The sequence below is a fragment of the Nelusetta ayraudi genome, unplaced genomic scaffold, assembly GCF_046127955.1.
Source record: "Nelusetta ayraudi isolate G7.1 ecotype Tasmania unplaced genomic scaffold, CSIRO-AGI_Nayr_v1 ptg000155l, whole genome shotgun sequence".
In the NCBI taxonomy this organism is placed as follows: Eukaryota; Metazoa; Chordata; class Actinopteri; order Tetraodontiformes; family Monacanthidae; genus Nelusetta; species Nelusetta ayraudi.
Genome location: NW_027466205.1, coordinates 283,036 through 301,976, shown reverse-complemented (window position 1 = coordinate 301,976; position 18,941 = coordinate 283,036). Strand labels below are relative to the sequence as shown.

Below are 18,941 nucleotides of genomic sequence, written 5' to 3'. Positions count from 1 at the left end.
CTTTCGTGACAACAAAATAGTTGTTGTTTGTATCTGTCTGATGCCGCTACACCTTTTAAAACAGGCGTACAGAAAAAGATTTTTCTGCAATTATTTCATGCTAATATAGGAGATTGACAGCAGCTGCGTTTCCATTACAGTTTTTCGCAAAAATGAAAGAAACATTTCTAAAATGTAGACAGTTGCAATTTGCGGGTGTTGCCATTGTTGTTTTTTTTGTTGTTTTTCTCTGTGATTACTTGTAAAAAAAAAAATATTGGGTCTCTTCCTCCGTCAAAACATGATGCGCCATGTTACCGTTAAGTGAACTGGTCACGTGACCCCGGATGTCACATCCGCTTTTATTCACACAACGTGTAAGTGCGAGAAAAAAGTGTTTCCATGGCACTTTTGCGATATGCCTTTATATCGTTACGCGTAAAATAAAAATAAAAAACACCTGATGAGAGCGTCAAAACCTTTTCGCGATATTTTAGAGTTTTTTTTTTCGAAGTTTAGCTTTTTATCGCGATATTTCGGTTTTGCGCAATTCTAGGGGTAATGGAAACGCAGCAACTGTAGGTCGTACACAGTGGGCCTTAAATGTTGTAGGTCATATTACAAGGAGTTTTTTTTTTCAGTTGCTTATAATGAAAGTTGCACATTGTTTAATTGAATAAGAATTTTGCACATTTCGCTGATATTCACGTGTTGTTGTTTTTTTGTTTTTTTAATTCAACGTTCATTTACGTGAAGCTGTTCTCCCTCGTGCCGCGCCAAATACTCATCAGGATCCGAAAGCCTCGCCTTCCGCCGCCACACGGCCGCGTCACATTCTCCACTGTGTCTCTAATGAAGTCAAATGTATGGAACATGAAGTGAGGCTGCTCGTCTCGCTGAAGAGGCCTCCTTCACACATTCACGGCCTCCCGCCCACTCACATTCTGTCCCGGCTGTGAATTATGCGCGCGGCCACGAGCCCCAATCAAAGCCGGATGATTAACGTACAAGAGGGGAATAACACGGGCCGCGGCGTGAGGTCATTTAACTCGAAACAGCGGCCCGAGTGAGAATATATTCCGACGGTGACTCTCCGCCGGGGAAGAGCCGCCAGCGGTTGCCGTGTTTGTTGGTGTCATTATCGAGGCGTTTGCAATATTACATTACACGCCCCCTCCCCAATTTTTTTTTTTTTAGGGAGTAACTCTTTGAAGACTGAAGAGTCACTGGAATTGGAGGGATGGAAATTGAGTTGGAGATGCCAGCGGAGCAGCCTCGGTAATTCGGGTCATTATCTGAGAGGGGGGAAAAAACAAAACTGCGCAGCTTGTTTTAGCCCTCTGATCACAGCGTCCTGCCAAAATGTTCCGTGTTATGGACTGACTCTGCGTTTGACAGACAGAGCAAATGTGTTCACATTCTGTACTTTTTACTCGTGTAAGAAATTCAACTCTTTCACTTGAATAAAAGGAAGAAAATACAGGTTCTGAATTGTTCCTGCGCAAAAGTAAAAAAGCGATTAATGAAACAAGACATCTGTCGATTAAAAAGCCTGTGTTCTCTCAATACTATAGTTGTTTTGTTTTTTTTCTTTTTCAACTGCAGCACAGCTGCAGTGTAATCAGTCATAGTTTTGACCAGGGAGTCGATATTGGATGTTTACTGCTTTAATAGCAAAAAGTAACGTTGTTTGTATTTTTCTGTACTGAAAACGTATTGAACAGTGACCCCAAAGCCGAGGTACTCGGGAAAAAAAAGTCTTCCTCTAAAATATGATCCAGTTTTTATATTGAACAACACAACAGCAGGGTTCAAATAGCTCCACTTCAAGTCACAACAAATATAACAGAATTTATATATTTTAATTATTTTAAATACATGTTTTTTTTTCCCAATGTAAGACGTAGAAAGTATTTGTGTACAAATGTAGGGAGTAGACGTAAAAAGTCACAATAAGAAGAAATACTCAAGTAAATAACATATACCTATAAAAATCTATTGCAGTACAGTAATGGAAATAAAATATTTGTACTTTGTTACTTCCCACCTCTGGTGTTTTTGATCGGTTTCTGGTTAATCTGCTCATCAATATCTCCATACTAGCCGCCTTCGCACAGCATTCTGATTGTCACAGAAATATTTCTCAAGTCCTTTCAGTTGCCTTTTTTTTTTTTCGGGTCCCTTCCCCTTTTCAGTTTCTTTTCGCCGGTGTCTTTTTATCTTTTCTTTGTTTCCTCAGTTCCTCACTACCTGTCGTCCCTTTTTCTGAAAGTCAGGCCATCCCCTGTTTTTTGAGGGGCACGGGGAGTTCTGAGGATAAACCTTTTCCTTTCAATTTTTCCCTTTTGCAAGTCTACTGCTACCTTGGTCCACAAAGTTCTCCAGGTCGCAGCGACACAAATCCGTGTGGCACAGAGACAAAGTTCAGCAAACATGTTATGAAAAGTGGAGCAACACAAAGGAATACGATGACTCCTGAGGCGCACAACATTGTTAAAGTCAAGTTGACATTAAACCGGGAAAAAAAACAAGATGAATAAAATTTGAGTTTTCAATTTCAGTTGCTGCATTTTTCAATAAAGCAAGGTCTACATTTGGGCTTGCAGTGGAAAACAACGTCTGAGTCACCCGCACGAAAAAAAAAATTAAAAAAAAATGCAGGATGGAGGATGCAGGAGTGACGACTCATGCACTCTTCCAGAAATATACAGTAGGCAGTTTACCTAAGAGGAAACATTGTGAAAAAGTACTAATTGCAAAGCTGCTCCTGTTGCTTCACTTCACACACACAACATCAGAGAAGTGTCAGCACATTATGATATGAATACGACATGATCCAACTGCCTGTGCAGTATGCGATATTGACACAGACATTCCTTCACATTCTTCATTCACATTATCATTGTAAGACTGCAGACGGCCGCTTTCTCCCTCCGTTGACTTTGGAGAGGGTCAGTGAGGAAGTACGTGTTCCTCTACGCGTCGTCCTCGGTGCCAGTGAAGAGCAGCTTCCACGCGCTCCAATTCACTTGTTTATCTTCACCTGAGCGTAGACAGGCTCCCGCTCATAGTGTGTGCACTGCTGCTCTCTGCTGTTGGGGGCCTGGCTTGAAGTCTTTTCTGGTCTACGCTTGGAGAAGTCAACCTGGCTGTAGAGGACATCCTCCGTTTCCACTGTTCCAGATGATCCCTGAGCAGCTGACTGCCTCTGCATGAAAAAAATCATTCATATTCGTATGTATGTGTGTGTGTGTGTGTGTGTGTGTATACATATATATATATATATGTGTATATCTATACATATATTTAAGTGTGTGTGTGTGTGTGTGTGTATATGTGTATATATGTCTATCTATATGTATGTAAGTATGTTTCCATATACATATTACATATATGTATGTTTACCAGATTGGTGTGTGTGTGTGTGTGTGCGTGTGTGTTTGCGTGCGTGTGCGTGTGCGTGTGGATGCGTACGCTCCCACCTGTCTCAACTGTGATGACATTGCATGTCTGGACTTTAACCACCTACAAGACAAAGGACGGCGTCGTCCGCTCTAATTATTGGTGTAGTCGACAACAATTATGACTAGTCTCGTTATGATTGCCTGTCGACCGTCATCAAGAGAGAAAAGGCCGTGGGGGTTTAAACTCTCACACTAATGAACAGTAAAGCAAACGGAAAATAAATCAAGACAAACTTACAAAGTGGCGCCGACTCCGCCGAGGAGCAAAATGACCACGATGATCCCGGCCACAATGCCCCCCGCTGAACTGCTGGTCTTTTCTTGTTCTATGAAAAAATATCAGTATATGGTCACATATACTAACTATATACGTCAATTATAATTTTTTTTGTAGTGTACTGTTGTAGTCAATCACGCTCCTAGCCCCAGCTAGTGCCTCTCCTTTTTTTTTAATCTTATCACATTGTCTCTTTTTTTTTTTTTTTAATGAGAATTTCCTGCATCATTAAAATTGTCTCATGGGGAATTTCAGCAGTGTTAGTTCTTCATTTACTGGGAGGTCGCGACTGAATACTGGTGATCACTATGGTTAAATTTGCTATTTCCCTTGTCGCAACTCAGGGCGTGAGGGTCTGGGTGAGTCAATGACTCATTCGTGCCGGCAGGCAAGTTGCCGCAGTCAAACACTGAGGAGGAATTACAGCGTCACAAACGGACATCCGCACCAGCGCCTCTTAAATTCGAACGAACCCGTTGCTGAACTAAAACTTTTTAGTCGTTCACCTGAGCGAGCAAGTTTCTGTCCTCCAACTCATCTATTTAATGTTTATTTCCAACTTTGAACAAGCCAGTAAATTCATTGTTTCGCCGCTGTAGTCGAGCGCGGTACCCTCAATATGATTACCTTGAAAAGCCAGACGAATCTCTGATGAGTCTGTTCCGTAATCATTCTTGGCCTCGCACCTATAAACTCCTTCGTCTGTCAAATTGAAACTGAAAACACGTCCTTCCGACACTTTTGTTTTTGCTCCGCCTCCACCTTGGCTGGTTCTGAACCAGGTGAACTTGCTAATGGGAGGCTTAGCTGCGCTGGAACAGTTCAGAGTCACCCAACTACCGGCTGGCAGCGAACCGTCTGGAGTGACGGACACCGTGGTGTTTTTGGGAGCATCTGGGGACACAAGGAGCAAACGTCAAAGCCTGTAGGAGAGTCTTTGCTGACGGGATAGAGACCAAGAAACCCTTACAGGAAACGTCAAGTGTCTTTGCTTGCGTTGCATATGCGAACGTGCTGTTCACAGGATAGCTGGCGACACAGGTGACGTTAACGCCATCGCTTCTGTCTGTAAGACGGATGGTCGTCAAGATTTGAGTCTCGAGGACCCTGTCCACGTTTCTCAAAGTTTGGTTCTGGGAATCCTGGAGATTCCAGCGCAGTCGAGGTGGGAAGCGCGGGCAGGGGACCACCGCCGTGCAGGTCACATTGACCGACTCCTTCTCACGCAGCACACCTGAGACGTCGATCTTAGGGCTCGGAGGAGAATCTGGGACGTCAAAGGAATTACGTTTTATATTTAACAACATCCAAACAACCACAGGTGAAAAGGTGAAAAACAGACAGGCATATTCAGACAGATTCCACGTTATTCATTTGTGGATGTCTTTCATCTTGAAAAGAAAGTTTTGCACAAATATGTGAGTCAGTGCAAGATACCATGAGTGCCCTGCATAGGTTGGAACGTCCCATTCTAGTGTCCGGTGCCCGACACTGCGCTGTTTGATTTTATCGAAAGAGGGCCCGACTTCTTTGTATCAATTCTGGGCCCGCATATGAAGGCATTCAACACTCTTTAAACAAGATTCTGACGTTAGCCAAATTAGCTAACATCTTTCTTTCTTTCTTTCTTTCTTTCTTTAACTTCTTTCTTTCTTTCCTTCCTTCTTAAAAACGTTTGGGTAAATTATCTCATCAACCCTTGGTAAGAAAACAAATTTTTTGTGAGATAATTACACCTAAAAGCTTAATCAACACTCTTTAAACAAGATTCTGATGCTAGCCAAATAAGCTAACATTTTTCTTTCTTTCTTTCTTTCTTAAAAAAACATTTGGGTTAATTATCTCATGTGAGATAATTACACCTAATAGCCTAATCACGAAAAACCAAGCTTTGTTATGCAAAGATCTTTACCATGTGATCTGACAACAGCTGCATTTGTAATTTGCGGGAACAAGTGTTCTCATGTCCACAAGAATGCAGGAGGAATCTGTGTGTAAATAAAGTTTACCGTATAAATATATACAGTGAGTATATATGTGTCTGTTTATGCAAACTTTAAAAAAAGAAATTAGTTGGGCTAAATAGTTTTTTTTTAAAAAAAAGAAATAGTTGGGCAAAATAGTTAGGCTGAGCCCCTAATAAAAGAACATGCATGCAAATGAGGAACGTCTTACCTTGAACTATTATTTTAAGATGATGACAGGAAGCTGTTGCCGTGAATGCTTTGCTCTCCACTCTGAAGAAGTACGCGTTTGAATAAGCTGAGGTCAAATTGGAGAATAAAGTGGTGCAGTTTCTCTCATTCAGGTCTCCCGTGAACTTCATCGGGTATGCGTTTGTCTCCTTACTGCTGTTAAAGACAACATTGTCTTGATTATGGGCAAATCTGGAGTCCTTTTTAATCCACACTCCGCCGGTGCTCCTCTTGCCCACAAACTGCTCAGACAGTTGTGGTGTGAAGCTGCATGGGATTTCCAAGCAGGATCCGGATAAACCTTGCACTGTCCGTGGCGTGGTGATAATAAGGTGTGCGTTTTTGTCGCACTCTGACCAGACATCTGCAAATTCAGATTTCTGATTACGGAGCTGTTTGAAATACATCAAAGATGTATTTCAAACAAAACAGATTTTCTTCTTCCTGTCAAGGTGCAAATCTATACAAGATGCATGAGGAGCTATTGGCACTACTTATTAGTTCAACAATATGAAGGCGAATACGATGTAAGAAAACAGCTCACCTGAAACAAAGAGGACACTCAGTAATGAAGTGGCTACCAGCATTTTGCTCCCTCCTGAATTGAACAACACTGTCAGCGGTAGTTCATTTTTGCCTAACTATCAAAACAACTTCCTTCCCCATTTACAAAAAAAAAAAGAAAAGAAAGAAAGTCAATCTGTATGCAATGAAAATAAACCATATTTTTACCTCTGTAAAAAATTTGGTAAAATGTTTCTTACCAGTGGGTAAAAAACGAGAGAAAATTATTTTCCAAGTTTTGTTCTCAGAGTGACATTTGACAGCAGACAACTTCAACAAATTGTCCCCTGGGCTGGTTTGTCATGAACGGTTACAAAATTTGCCTTGTGTTGCAAGTAGGAAAACACCACAGCACAGTCACCGAATTTTTGTCTCTGTTTCAATTCCTCATGTGCTTGTCTTTCCTCCCCGCCCCCAAAGATGTCTTAAAAAAAAGAAAAAACACAAAAAAAACTCACAAAAACCCTGACACCTTAACTTTTTCTGAACGCCTACAATATCACATGGATGTCACACCTGACAAGACTTGCACATCAGCTTTATCAAATGCACTCGGGTGTGAAATGTTCACACAACACACTCATGCTGCTTTTTTTGGTTGTTTTTTTTTTTAATTTTTAGAAGGATAATGAATGTGACAAATAATTTCACGCAAAACGTTTGAATAGAAACACTACTTTTTTTTTTTTTTTTTTAATTCAAAATCAGGAAATGGCCCTCGAAACAGGTTTTCCATCTGCAAAAGGAAAAATGATGTGGTGGTCTTCACTTTTTCAGATCAACACTGGATATTCTTACACACGGACACACTTTTTCTCTGCAACTTCCGATTTCAAGTGGTGGCCATCGGAACAGAGAACGAAAACAATCGACTAATTTCTACAGCACTGGGGGTTTCCGGTCTATTTTCCCTTTCTAAATTTGCCAGGGGTGGCGCCGGTCTTTTGCTTCTTTTTCGCAGACCCTTTCGTCTCTGGTTCCTGTATAGACAGAAACAGAACCAATGCGTCAGACTTTTTAAGGATGAATCCATAAAAAAAAAAAAAAAAAAAAAAAAAAAACATGTATTAGTTATTATTACAGTTCAGATTTCCACTGGCAATCACGGCAAAGCAGCCAAAAACGAAGTCGGTTCTTGGCCGCTGTTTGTCTCGTGGTTGGTTTACCTTCCGTTTGGAGGAGAGACTCCCGGTGACGGTGAAGAAGGAGTCGAGTCGCCCCTGCGTGCTTCCCTGCCGGCTCTTCAGAATCTTCTTACAGCCGTTACGAATCCTGTCCTCGCTGCAAACAGAATCAAAAGAGAGATTTGCTTCTCATCCACGGGCGGAGATGTTGGTTTCGTGCAACAGCACTGCCACCTAATGGCCAAACGTATGCACGACAGGCTGTTCGCAATTGACCTGAACTGCTTTTCGCTGCACATGAACTGGATGAGTCCGTCCTCGTCGGGCTCGCCCCACTTCAGCTCCAGCGTGGAGCAGTCGACCACGTCCGGCTCCAGAAACAAACCTCGGGCTTCCTTGTACAGCCAGTCCTCTGGCGAGGGGTGTTTCTGCACGACGGCGACACGTACAGGAGGGGGAAAGATTCAGAGCCAGATCGAGACCTCCTCGGGCCGTCTCACCGCAGCGGGAATCTACATACGCTCAGGTCGATGTTGTCGAGGATTTCCTCGATGGAGCCGTGCTGCCTGATGAGGTCGATGGCCCGTTTGGGGCCGATCCCCTTGATGGTGCCGCAGTAGTCGCAGCCGAGCAGAATGCAAAGGTCTATGAACTGGGAGGCCAAAAAGGAAGTGAATGCATGCAGCGAATGGAACACGGCATTCTAGAGGCGGATCTGTCGGAGGAAACGCCTTACTTGTTCGCTTGTAAGGCCGATGTCCTGCAGCATCCGACCCAAGTGGAATTCCTGAATTGGAAGTTTCCTGGGGAAGAAAAAACAACAAGGTTATAGATTTAAGATCCAAAAAAAAACATAAACACTTATAGTATTCGAACGTCAAACAGGCTGAGACACAGTTTACCTTGTTGTTTTTTTTACTTTCTTGATTAAGAAGTCACTGATTAGGCACTTACTTTGCTTCACTGGCAGTCAGGTGCCTGAGCAGAACGTTGGTCCCGAATGTGAGTCCATCCATGTCTTCCGTCGCGGTGGCAAAGACTTTGCCCGATTTGACCAGGGCGGCACAGCTGGCCTCAGCTTCGCACGGCGCCTGGATCCCCCCCCCCCCCAAAAAAAAAAAAAAAAAAAAAACGCTAACTGCCAGCTCTCACTTCTAATACCTTCAAGTTGTGATGCGCAAGTACAAAAAGGACAACAGGTCTGTACCTCAACGAAAGGCACTCCCATCAGCGCCAGCAGCTTCTTGCACTCGTCGTTATGCTGCTTCGTGACTTTTACCAGGCGTTTTGTGAATTTGTCGATATTCTCCTGCTCCCCTGTGATGACACAAACACAGCTGAGTTGAAGAAACGTTTTATTTTGGGGGGGGTGGGGGATATGAGAAGCTGATCACAAGGTCTCTTGTTAAAGATTGAATCCATAGTGTTCTAATCCAGAATGATTGCTGAATAGAATGTGAAGAGCATAAACTCTCACCTGCTTCCTGGGCTTTTGCCAACTGCTTCTCAGCTTCTGCCCTCCTCTCTCCTCTCTTCTCCAGCTGGAGACAAACGAGAGCAAGGCAGCGCGGAAACATACGTCAGAATTTTATCCGTCGCAGCAGCTTCTTCGAAATCTTACAGCCGAAACAATGGCAAAATGTCCAACCGGGAGCCAGAGGACACCGGACTGACCTCTGATGATTTGAGCTGCGGGGGTTTGCCGTCAAACACATACACAGGCTTGATGCCGTTCTCCAGCATGCGGATCGTCCGGTAGAACATTCCCATCAGGTGGCTGAAAATGAAGAGATTGAAGAGGTGAACACAACGGTTTTGCCGCGTGGAATCCCTTCAGTTGAATTTCAGAGTCTGTCTATTCCAGGGTGCCAAACCTTGTTGTCTCTCCCTCCTCATTCTGCAGAAGGTTCCCGTCCTGGCGTACAGCAATCAGGAACTGGTAGATGCACATGGAGGCATCAATGGCAATTTTCCTCCCTGCAGGATGTGCAAAAAAAAAAAAAAAGCAAAGTGAAGAAATGTAACGCAACATGTAATGTTCAAAACGATACTCCGTAATTTAAGAGTAACTTTATGCATACATTGTTACATACATATTACAGATAAACTTAAAAACTATTCTTAAATAATGCATTTAACCTAAGAGTTAGAAATACTTTAGAAATAAATCTACATTTTAAAATATTGTAATAATAATAATAATAATAATAATAATAATAATAATAATAATAATAATAACCAAAATAGTTCTTGATATCTTGCTCTTTGATGGCGCTGGGGGCCTGATCCGCGATCAACTTTGCGAGTCCGTGTATTCCCATTGCGATGACGCTCACGCTGCAACTACCAAAAAACAAAACAAAAAAATAATTTAGGGTTTATCAGGTCATTATGAGATCACCATTTTCTGGACTCGAGGTCAAACATCCCTTTAATTAAAAAAATATTTTTTTTTTTTCAGAAGAACTTTGAATGCAAATTGACAACGAGATAATACGTAGCTGCTAACTACTATTAAGCTAGATATAACACGTGAAGAGAGCAGGCGAGTGCAGAATTCACACGAGCTAGTTTTGAACATACCCACGCTATTATTAGCAAATTGGAAAAATGGACATCTTCATAATGCAAACAGTAAAATTTGGTAACTATTTTTGCCGCACGCTTACCAGTTGGCTGTAAGTATTTGTCTGGGCTCACTTTGCGGCAGGAACTGCGTCACTTTCGCGCGAAACTGAATGGCAAGACAACATCTATCAATCGGTCAGTGCCGCGTTTTCAAGACATAAAGGGTGATTGAGCATCGATTGTTCCGCATCTATTAGTAAGGCCTGAATGCTAACACGGAAGTGCGTTAGACTCGTCTGATTGGTGGTTGGGAGGAAATCCGGTCATTAATGAAAAAAATAATAATATTATGGTTCGGGGGTAGCGACGAGCTTTGAAAATGTCGTCTTTTAGCAGCGCTAAGCCAACACAATAAACCGCCTTTTGCACGAATGGTTTGCAAGAGGTCCACGTCGTCGACCGTGAATTGTCGGTGAACGTCTTGCGGCGCCTGCTCGTCTCCCCGCCCACTCCGGAAAAACTCAAGTGAGTCTCGGATATTTTCATTTTTTTTTTTTTTTTTTTTTTACGGTGACGTGGAGAGTCGAATCCCTGTTCCGCAGCACTCGGTGTTCCCGGATACGCCGTAAAGCCTCTCCGCGACACTGTGTGGCGAGGATTTGCGTGATGTATACCTGCAAATCTCAACGCTAGTGCTCCGGAATCGGCACACACACACACACAAGGGAGCGGAGAGACTGTCGGGGCCTGGAGTCCGACGGGGCAGGTGTTGAGTATCAGCAGACTGAAGTGGAGCAACAGTGAAGACCAGTGAGTGTGCGTTTCGTTTTTGTTGTAGTTTATTTGGGTTTCATTAATTTCTTTGTTTATTTATTCATTCATTCCTAACTTCTTTTTCGTGTCTCCTACCGTCATTCTTGCAAAGAGGACAAAAAGAAAATTCCAAAATTGGACCTTTGCGTATAACAAGGAAGTTGTCCGACTTCGCCATGTGACACATTAGACGTTTTAGGAATGTGTAGGTGTAATACTGCATCATTTTCTGGCGCCATTCTTTCTCTAATATTAGTGTGACGCTGAAACAATTCGTTTTTCCACTTTAATCCAGTTTATTTTTGCACTTTTCACAACTCAACATATACAAAAGCACTTAAAAGTATGAAGATGTGCAGAGAGAGAGAGTTTTTGAAATAGTTTTACGAGGCTGTTGAGTCCAGAATAGAAGCTAAATCTTTGTCTTTCACACATTAGCACGCGCTGATGCTCATTGACAGCTTATTAAAAAGCAATGTTAAAAAAAAAAATGTCAAAACACACTTACATTTTTACAGTTCTTCTTAAAGGCGTCTCCACCACCTGGTATTTCAATTCTTTAGAATTAACCACATAAACGTGGCCGGCGGCACGTGAACTAATAGCCTTCATCCACCTCCGCCGTCAGGAACATGCAGTTGGGAAGAGGACACCGACAAGGCGGCTGGCAGAAGACAATGGGGCTGCACCGCATCGTGATCCTGTGTGCGCTGGCGAGCTGGACGACTGGATACAAACAAGGGGACAATGTGACTCTCTATGTCAACAAAGTGGGCCCTTATCACAACCCCCAGGAGACGTATCACTACTACACCCTGCCGGTGTGCAGGCCGGAGAAGGTCAGTGTCGCTTCTGTTCGCCGCCGCGTTCACGGGCCGCCACAGAGAACATCCTTGTGCCGTATAAATGTGACAGAAACAGCCGGGTGCCGTTGTTTGCGTCGCAGCACCTCTGCGGTGCTGTTCGGTCGAGCTGGACATCCAATAGTGAGCTTTTTTGTTGTTGTTGTTGTTGTTGTTGTTGTCAGGTCTCCAGAGGGGTTCTGGCAAATCTTAAAAAGTCCCCGGGCCAGTTAACCCACTGCTTCTGCCACATCCCATCAGACCAGTTAGATTTGTTCCAGTTTATTGAGCGTTTCTCTCACCTAGCACGAAATAGCCAGCGGCAGGAACAATCGCAGTTGCCAGGAGCTACTATGTGTTTGCGTTTTGTTGTCAGCAGTGTTGGAAGCCGAGACCCTCGGCCACCGACATCAACTTTCCCCAGGCTGGCCGGGAGACATAGGGAGGTTGGAGATGCTGATCCTCATCCCAGCCACTTTTGTCTCGGCTGCGAGAGCTGCAATTCCGTGGCGAATTTTTTTTTTTTTTTTTTTTTTTAAAGAGCCGCGTCGATCGCAAAGCGTCAGAAATGCGCCGCAGGTCCCCTCCCGGCTTAAGATGCTGCGCTGCAACAATTCTGAACAGGATTCCATCCACCCGCCTCAGAGTTGTTCAACTGCCTGGGCGACTTCTGGCCCCAGAGGATTGAACGCTCGGCTTCCTCCGAGTTGTCAGGATCGGGGAGGGCATCCCTGAAGGTCCGCTGCCGCCCCGCTCTGATGAATGCTCTCCCCCGCAGGTGCATCACAAGTCCCTGAGTCTCGGCGAGGTCCTGGACGGGGACAGGATGGCCGAGTCGCTGTACCAGATCCGATTCCGGGAGAACGTGGAGAAGAAGCCTCTGTGCCACCTCACCCTTACGGAGACGCAGGTATTTGTCGACACGACACAAACCAGAGGACTCGCCTGGGAGCTCGTGATCCGAAAACAGCCAGAACATATGAGATTTCCTGATACGATCATGAGTTCTATTCAATTAGGCACAGGTTCCCAAAAGTAGACTAAAGTCCTGTTCACACCGGACTAGTTTTACCTGGGTAATAATTTGTAATCATCGCGGAGGACGTCTGTGATCTTGATCCTGGGCAAATTTGCCATGTCTGTCGTTTGTAACGTGAAAACGCCCACCGCAAATTACCAACCACATTCCGCCATGCGCAGACGTCCTGTGTGAGTCTAATCTGTCTCAGGGATTGGAGTGTATTTTCTGCTTTTATTTTATTTTCCTCTCGATAAATGGAAGCTGCAGGGGGTAGAATTGTTAGTGGCGGTTTTGACAGCGTTTTAAGCGCAAATACAGTATTTGAAAACCCTTCGAAGAACGAGCAAGCGCCGCTCAATCAAAAGAGCAAAATGTCGTAAGATAGCGAGATGGATGACTTGCATATAGCAGCACGTGGGAAGACACGTTTTCCCATCCAACAACTGCACATTGTTCAGAAGTCGCCCGTCGCTGCTTTGACATTTTATTTACAGTCGCCGTGGCCGCGAGCGTATAATGTGACCAAACGCTTACCGCCGCCGTAGCCGCCATTGAGCGCCGCTTTGCACCTGCGACAGAAGCGGATGTGATATTAATGTCAGTGATATGGAGTAAATTGCAGACTTCACTTATCCCGCGCGAATAAGGAGTCGATGGAACAAGATTTCAGAGCTGTCAGACTGAATGTCTTGTGTATGCGTGTGTGTTTGTGTGCATCAGATAGAGCAGCTCCACGAGGCCATTGAGGAGCTGTTTTACTTTGAGTTTGTCTTGGACGACATCCCAATCTGGGGCTTTGTGGGATACATCGAGGAGAGCGGATTCCTGCCCCATAGCCACAAGGTCGGTCTTCCAGATTGTCTCCTAAAAGTAAAGTGGTTTAAAAAAAAAAAAAAAATAGAAGAAACCTCCGACCTCTGACTTTTTTTTATATTTCTTCTCCTACTACAGGTGGGCTTGTGGACCCACCTGGACTTCAACATCGAGTACAACGGCGAGTCGGTCATCTTTGCCAACGTGTCGGTGAAAGACGTCAAGCCCGTGCCGCTGGAGGGGGCGCCCGGCCTGACCGTCACCCACACCTACAGCGTGCGCTGGTTCGAGACCCCTCTCACGCACTCCCGCAGGGGGGAGCGCCTCAGGGACTACTCCTTCTTCCCCAAGACGCTGGAGATCCACTGGCTGTCCATCATCAACTCCCTGGTGCTGGTGGTGCTGCTGCTGGGCTTCGTCATCATCATCCTCATGCGGGTCCTCAAGAACGACTTTGCCAGGTCGGCCGCGGCTGAAACTCGCAGGCTTTGCCCTAAACTTGGGTTGACGGTGGAAAAATCCACATGAATTTGTCTTTTTTAACTGTTATCACACTGTAAAACTTGTTTTAGTAGAACTGTATTACAGGCACTGACAATCCAATCCAATCCACTTTAATTATAAAGCACAATTTTAAATTCACACAAAGGTTTTCAAAGTGAGGAAAGGAAAATGTAAATGTACATTTTGGGAAGCAAGAGTACAGTTTCTCTTCTTTCATTTTTTATTTGATAAGATTTGATAATATTTTTTTGTTTGTGTGTTATTCACTGCATTGGTATCATTTATTTTTGAACTGGTTTTTCAGCATCTCATTGTATTTTAAAAGACCAGGGACTAAGACTGCAAATTAGCTAAAGCTAGATGTCTTCTATACATCATCACATTTTTTTCCCTTTTCTGTGGCAATGTTAGATGTATCGTCCCAGTTAAATAAACACTAAAAAAAAATTAAAAAAAAATAAATAAATCTAAGAGTGCAGATAGCATTTTACACACCTGTTCCAAATCCTGCAGGTACAACGTGGAGGAGGAGGGCGGCTGTGACGACCTGGACCAAGGGGACAACGGCTGGAAGATCATTCACACCGACGTCTTCAGGTTCCCGCCGTGCAAGGGCCTGCTCTGCGCCGTGCTGGGCGTCGGGGCCCAGTTCCTCACTCTCGCCACCGGTGAGCCGTCGACGTCGGCCGACTCGATTCGAGCGAAAATTTTTAGCGCCCGTCCGCAGAACTGACCCCGTCTCGCGTCCCGACAGGCATCATCGTCATGGCGCTCTTCGGCATGTTCAACGTGCACCACCACGGCTCCATCAACTCGGCCGCCATCGTGGTGTACGCCCTGACCAGCTGCGTGTCCGGATACGTGTCGTGCAGCTTCTACACGCAGATCGGCGGCCAGCGCTGGGTGTGGAACATCATCCTCACCTCGTCGCTCTTCTCCGGTGAGACGTTTTTTTTGGATGTATCTACCTGCAGGTCAGAATCTGACTGAGCAATAAGTCCTCAGTCACACCTCCATGGTATTTTCTGTATTCCTACGATATTCTTGCCTCATCATTTGCTGTGTGACACAGCACATAGTTTGGTCATGAGCGAGAGTTCAGCCGTGTCCGGTCCCACCCAAGAGCTCAAACCTTGCTTGAGAAGAACTGAGCCCGAAGAACAATAGACCTTGTATACTTAATGTATTTTCACCTATCTTGGACGTGCCCACAAGACAGGATCCGAGTGCCTGTCTCGACATCCTGCTGCTGTGTGTTCAAACACTCAAAGCCGATGTTCCTGTTCCTTGTGCCAAGACGCTCGAGAAAATCCAGTTCTGCAGTTATCGCTCAAATCCAGAATTGGAATACTTCACAAGTCCCTGGGGGTGAACTGCTTGTTTTACGGCACTCCCTCCAGGTGAGAACTCAAAGGAAATCACAAGCAAGTAAAACTAAACGAGACGACTGTAAACGCTCTGGGCAAATGTAAAAAATCAAAACCAGTGAGAGATGAATAAGGCTGTCATAAAAGGTCTTAAAATAGAAATTCCCAATTAAAAAATGTACTTCTATGTCTCTCTCAAACACATCAAAATCCTGTCAGAAAGGTATTTAATGACCAAGTGTTACAGTCGAGTCAATGTATTTAAGACTTTGCAATTTTATTGGCTGCGTTCAGACTGCAGGTGAATCCGATTCAAATCCGATTCCTTCTCAAATCCGCATTACATTACTGAACAGGTTGCTGTATTTGGTTGGCAGTCTGAACCCGGCTATCGTTAGATTTAACTCGAGAATTTAACAGTCTACAGAATAGGCAGCACATTTACAGTTTTTCCAGGTACAGAAAACGTAAAAAAAATTTAAAAATTAAAAAAAAATGACACGATAGAACGATACTAAGGCTCCCGGCTCCGATTAAAAAAAAAAAAGTAATCTATAAATCTAAAGAAAATCACGATACTAAACACTTCCTGGCCTCATTTAATTAAATGCATTCATTCATTATCACACATTGTCCGTCTCCTCCTCCTCCCAGCACCGCTCTTCCTGACGTGGAGCGTGGTCAACTCCATCCACTGGTGGAGCGGCTCCACGCAGGCCCTGCCGGCCACCACCGTGCTCCTGCTGCTGGGCGCCTGGGTGCTGGTGGGCTTCCCCCTCACCGTCATCGGCGGCATCGTGGGGAAGAACCGGGCGGGCAGCTTCCAGGCGCCCTGTCGCACCCGCAACATCGCCCGGCAGATCCCCCCGCAGCCCTGGTACAAGCACACGGCCGTGCACATGGCCATCGGCGGCTTCCTTCCGTTCAGGTGAGCGCCTTCGCACTTCTGCGAGCACCATGGAAATATTTTAGTTTGGATTTTATTGTGAGGAGTTCTTTTGGCCATCTTTTAGCCAGTGTTAATTTTGGCAGCAAAATTTGATTTAGTTTTCGTCATAGTCTTTTGACTAAAATCTTATTTAGTTTTAGTCATAACTTAATCAACTAAATCGTTTTAGTTTTAGTCGAGTTTTAGTTGACGAAATATCATAATCATTTTAGTCAACTAAAATTGCAGCGCCACAGCTTTTGGAAAGTGTTTTTTTCCCCCGGTGTTGACATTTGGTCTCACACTAGTCTGTACCAGATAATCCGTGCGTGCGTACTACGTAATTTCATGACTGCGGCGCTCTGATTGGTTTTCTTTCCCAACTATTTTCCCAACTCCTCCCGCCACAAAAACAAAATGAGCTCTGATTGGATCTCGTCTCTGGCAGACATTTTCGTCTCGTTTTTGGTTGTTGACGAAAATTTCAATACGCCTCGTCATCATCTTGGTCCTTGTGAATTAATTTTGATTGAGTTATCATTCTAGTCAGAAAAAAAAAAAGGTCGTTGACGATAACTACGACAAAAATGTTTCGTAAACAAAATTAACACTGCTTTTAGCCTCTTAAGAAGATGCACAAACAATGCTTTTTCAGTAGGTATCTGAAAGAGGACGAGTTTATAAATAGAACAAATTGTATACTGCATGGTATTTGTTTGATGGATATATGTATATACATTTAGAACCAGAATTATAACAATTGTGTGATTAGTAAAAAAAGGGGTCTGAATAAAAAAAAGTGTGGACTTCTTCCAACTCATTTTTTTAAAACAGGACACAGTTTTGTTTGTTTGTATCAATATATGTAAAAAAAAAATTCATATGAATTTTAAAAAAATTGTTTGTATACCTGTTGCGCAAGTAAAAAATCTTTCATCCATTCATTCGTTCCCCAGTGCCATCTCGGTAGAGCTGTACTACATTTTCGCCACCGTGTGGGGCCGAGAGTACTACACCCTGTACGGCATCCTGCTCTGCGTCTTCGCCATCCTGCTCTCGGTGGGCGCCTGCATCTCGGTGGCGCTGACCTACTTCCTGCTGTCCGGTGAGGACTACCAGTGGTGGTGGCGGAGCGTGCTCAGCACGGGCTCCACGGGCCTCTTCATCTTCGTCTACTCGGTCTTTTACTACCGGAACCGGTCGTCCATGAGCGGCCTGGTGCAGACCACCGAGTTCTTCGGCTACTCCCTGCTCACGGCGTTCGTCTTCTCGCTCATGCTGGGCAGCGTGTCGTTCTGGGCCTCGCTGGCGTTCATCCGCCACATCTACCGAAGCCTCAAGATGGACTAGGTGACAAGTCACGGCGGACGCCCATTTGGTCGTAGCACACGTGGGCTACGTTTTTTTTGTTTTTTTTTCGGCGATCGGCCAACCCTACGAAACATAGACACATCTGCTTTTTGGGGTCAGACTTGAGGAGTTTTTGATTTAACGAGCTGTTCTTGATGATTGAAGGGACACTGCTATGGACAAATAGAAATGAAGGTACACCTCGAAGGGGGACATGGGATTTGTTTTGCTTGTTTTTTGTTGAGAGTACATTGTAAGAAAATTTGCATAAAAGGGCAGTGAACTTAAGGAGCAGCACAGGAATGTGCTCGTTTGTGTTTTTTGTGGTTGGGTAGGATTTTGGGCGAGTCTCAAAAAATGGAAATGGTTCATTTTTCAATTTGAAAAGTGGAAATCACACAGTCTCGGTCCATTATGGGAGTTAATCTTTTTTTTATTATTATGATGACCAAGGCACACTGGGCAGGGAAGTCAACATTTTCAAAGAAATTTTCAACCAATTCATAAAAGATTGAGTATACAGGAAAGTTTGACACAGGAGCCAAACATCCACACCGAAATCTGTGTGTGAACTGCGGGAGCTTCACACTGCAACTTGCATTCTGGAACAGCAGAGAAATTTGACAAGTTACATTTTTAGTTACAAGTAGTTCATTTCACAGACGTGTCGAGTCCCATTAATACAATTTTCCCCCAAGAGTCAAGCTTTTGAAAATCTTCTAAATAACTGCACAGCACAAATATACGATTTCCCCCAATTTTTTGACTTTGTTACATTAAGATCTGTCACAGCAAAAACAGTCAATATTAAAAGACTTCAAAGAGTTTCACATTCTGTGTAAACAAACTAGACTAGAAGTTTCCCTTTTTAAATTGTTTCAACCTTTTCTCAGCGTTGTCACTGCTCTACAGGACGAGGGGTTCAACTGACAATGTCAAATGTACTTTCACAAATGGAGTAGAGAAAAGGGCGATGCCCTTTGTATTAAACTGAGATATTGGAGAAGGGAGTAATATTGTCTCCATGGATTTGTTGTAAATATCTTTTAAATAAAATTAAAAAAAAAAAAAAAAGTTTCCTAACAAAACACGAGTGGATTTTTTTTTTGCTTTAATGTGGACTTTTGGGTAA

The 18,941-nt window shown here is 44.0% G+C and overlaps 3 protein-coding genes across 5 annotated transcripts; 1 reads left to right on the top strand and 2 right to left on the bottom strand.

The window, feature by feature from the left end:
• Nucleotides 1-2,979: 2,979 nt before the first annotated feature.
• Nucleotides 2,980-6,609, bottom strand: LOC142880080 (myelin-associated glycoprotein-like). Its single transcript, XM_076013724.1, has 7 exons — nucleotides 6,460-6,609; nucleotides 5,896-6,279; nucleotides 4,691-4,987; nucleotides 4,348-4,614; nucleotides 3,682-3,769; nucleotides 3,462-3,504; nucleotides 2,980-3,187 (listed from the first exon to the last, which is right to left on the bottom strand). Exons 1-7 carry the CDS (start codon nucleotides 6,500-6,502, stop codon nucleotides 3,005-3,007), a joined length of 1,305 nt encoding a protein of 434 aa, XP_075869839.1. The 5' UTR covers nucleotides 6,503-6,609; the 3' UTR covers nucleotides 2,980-3,004.
• Nucleotides 6,610-7,212: 603 nt separating this feature from the next.
• Nucleotides 7,213-10,402, bottom strand: fen1 (flap structure-specific endonuclease 1). Of its 2 annotated transcripts, none has more exons than XM_076013741.1 (12): nucleotides 10,273-10,402; nucleotides 9,843-9,946; nucleotides 9,478-9,580; nucleotides 9,278-9,380; nucleotides 9,081-9,144; nucleotides 8,811-8,920; nucleotides 8,558-8,694; nucleotides 8,340-8,406; nucleotides 8,124-8,255; nucleotides 7,880-8,031; nucleotides 7,646-7,760; nucleotides 7,213-7,459 (listed from the first exon to the last, which is right to left on the bottom strand). In XM_076013741.1, exons 2-12 carry the CDS (start codon nucleotides 9,922-9,924, stop codon nucleotides 7,382-7,384), a joined length of 1,143 nt encoding a protein of 380 aa, XP_075869856.1. In that variant the 5' UTR covers nucleotides 9,925-9,946; nucleotides 10,273-10,402; the 3' UTR covers nucleotides 7,213-7,381. The 2 variants fall into 2 exon arrangements, with proteins under 2 accessions (XP_075869856.1, XP_075869858.1); XM_076013743.1 differs by lacking the exon at nucleotides 10,273-10,402 and adding an exon at nucleotides 10,187-10,208.
• A 140-nt stretch (nucleotides 10,403-10,542) lies between these two features.
• On the top strand, nucleotides 10,543-18,819 carry tm9sf1 (transmembrane 9 superfamily member 1). Of its 2 annotated transcripts, XM_076013739.1 has the most exons (10): nucleotides 10,543-10,696; nucleotides 10,774-10,981; nucleotides 11,613-11,823; nucleotides 12,605-12,736; nucleotides 13,568-13,690; nucleotides 13,799-14,121; nucleotides 14,678-14,832; nucleotides 14,919-15,104; nucleotides 16,186-16,459; nucleotides 17,416-18,819. In XM_076013739.1, the coding sequence occupies exons 3-10, from the start codon at nucleotides 11,617-11,619 to the stop codon at nucleotides 17,807-17,809; spliced, it is 1,794 nt and encodes a 597-aa protein (XP_075869854.1). In that variant the 5' UTR covers nucleotides 10,543-10,696; nucleotides 10,774-10,981; nucleotides 11,613-11,616; the 3' UTR covers nucleotides 17,810-18,819. The 2 variants fall into 2 exon arrangements, with proteins under 2 accessions (XP_075869854.1, XP_075869853.1); XM_076013738.1 differs by having other exon boundaries at nucleotides 10,545-10,981.
• The last annotated feature ends 122 nt before the right edge of the window (nucleotides 18,820-18,941 follow it).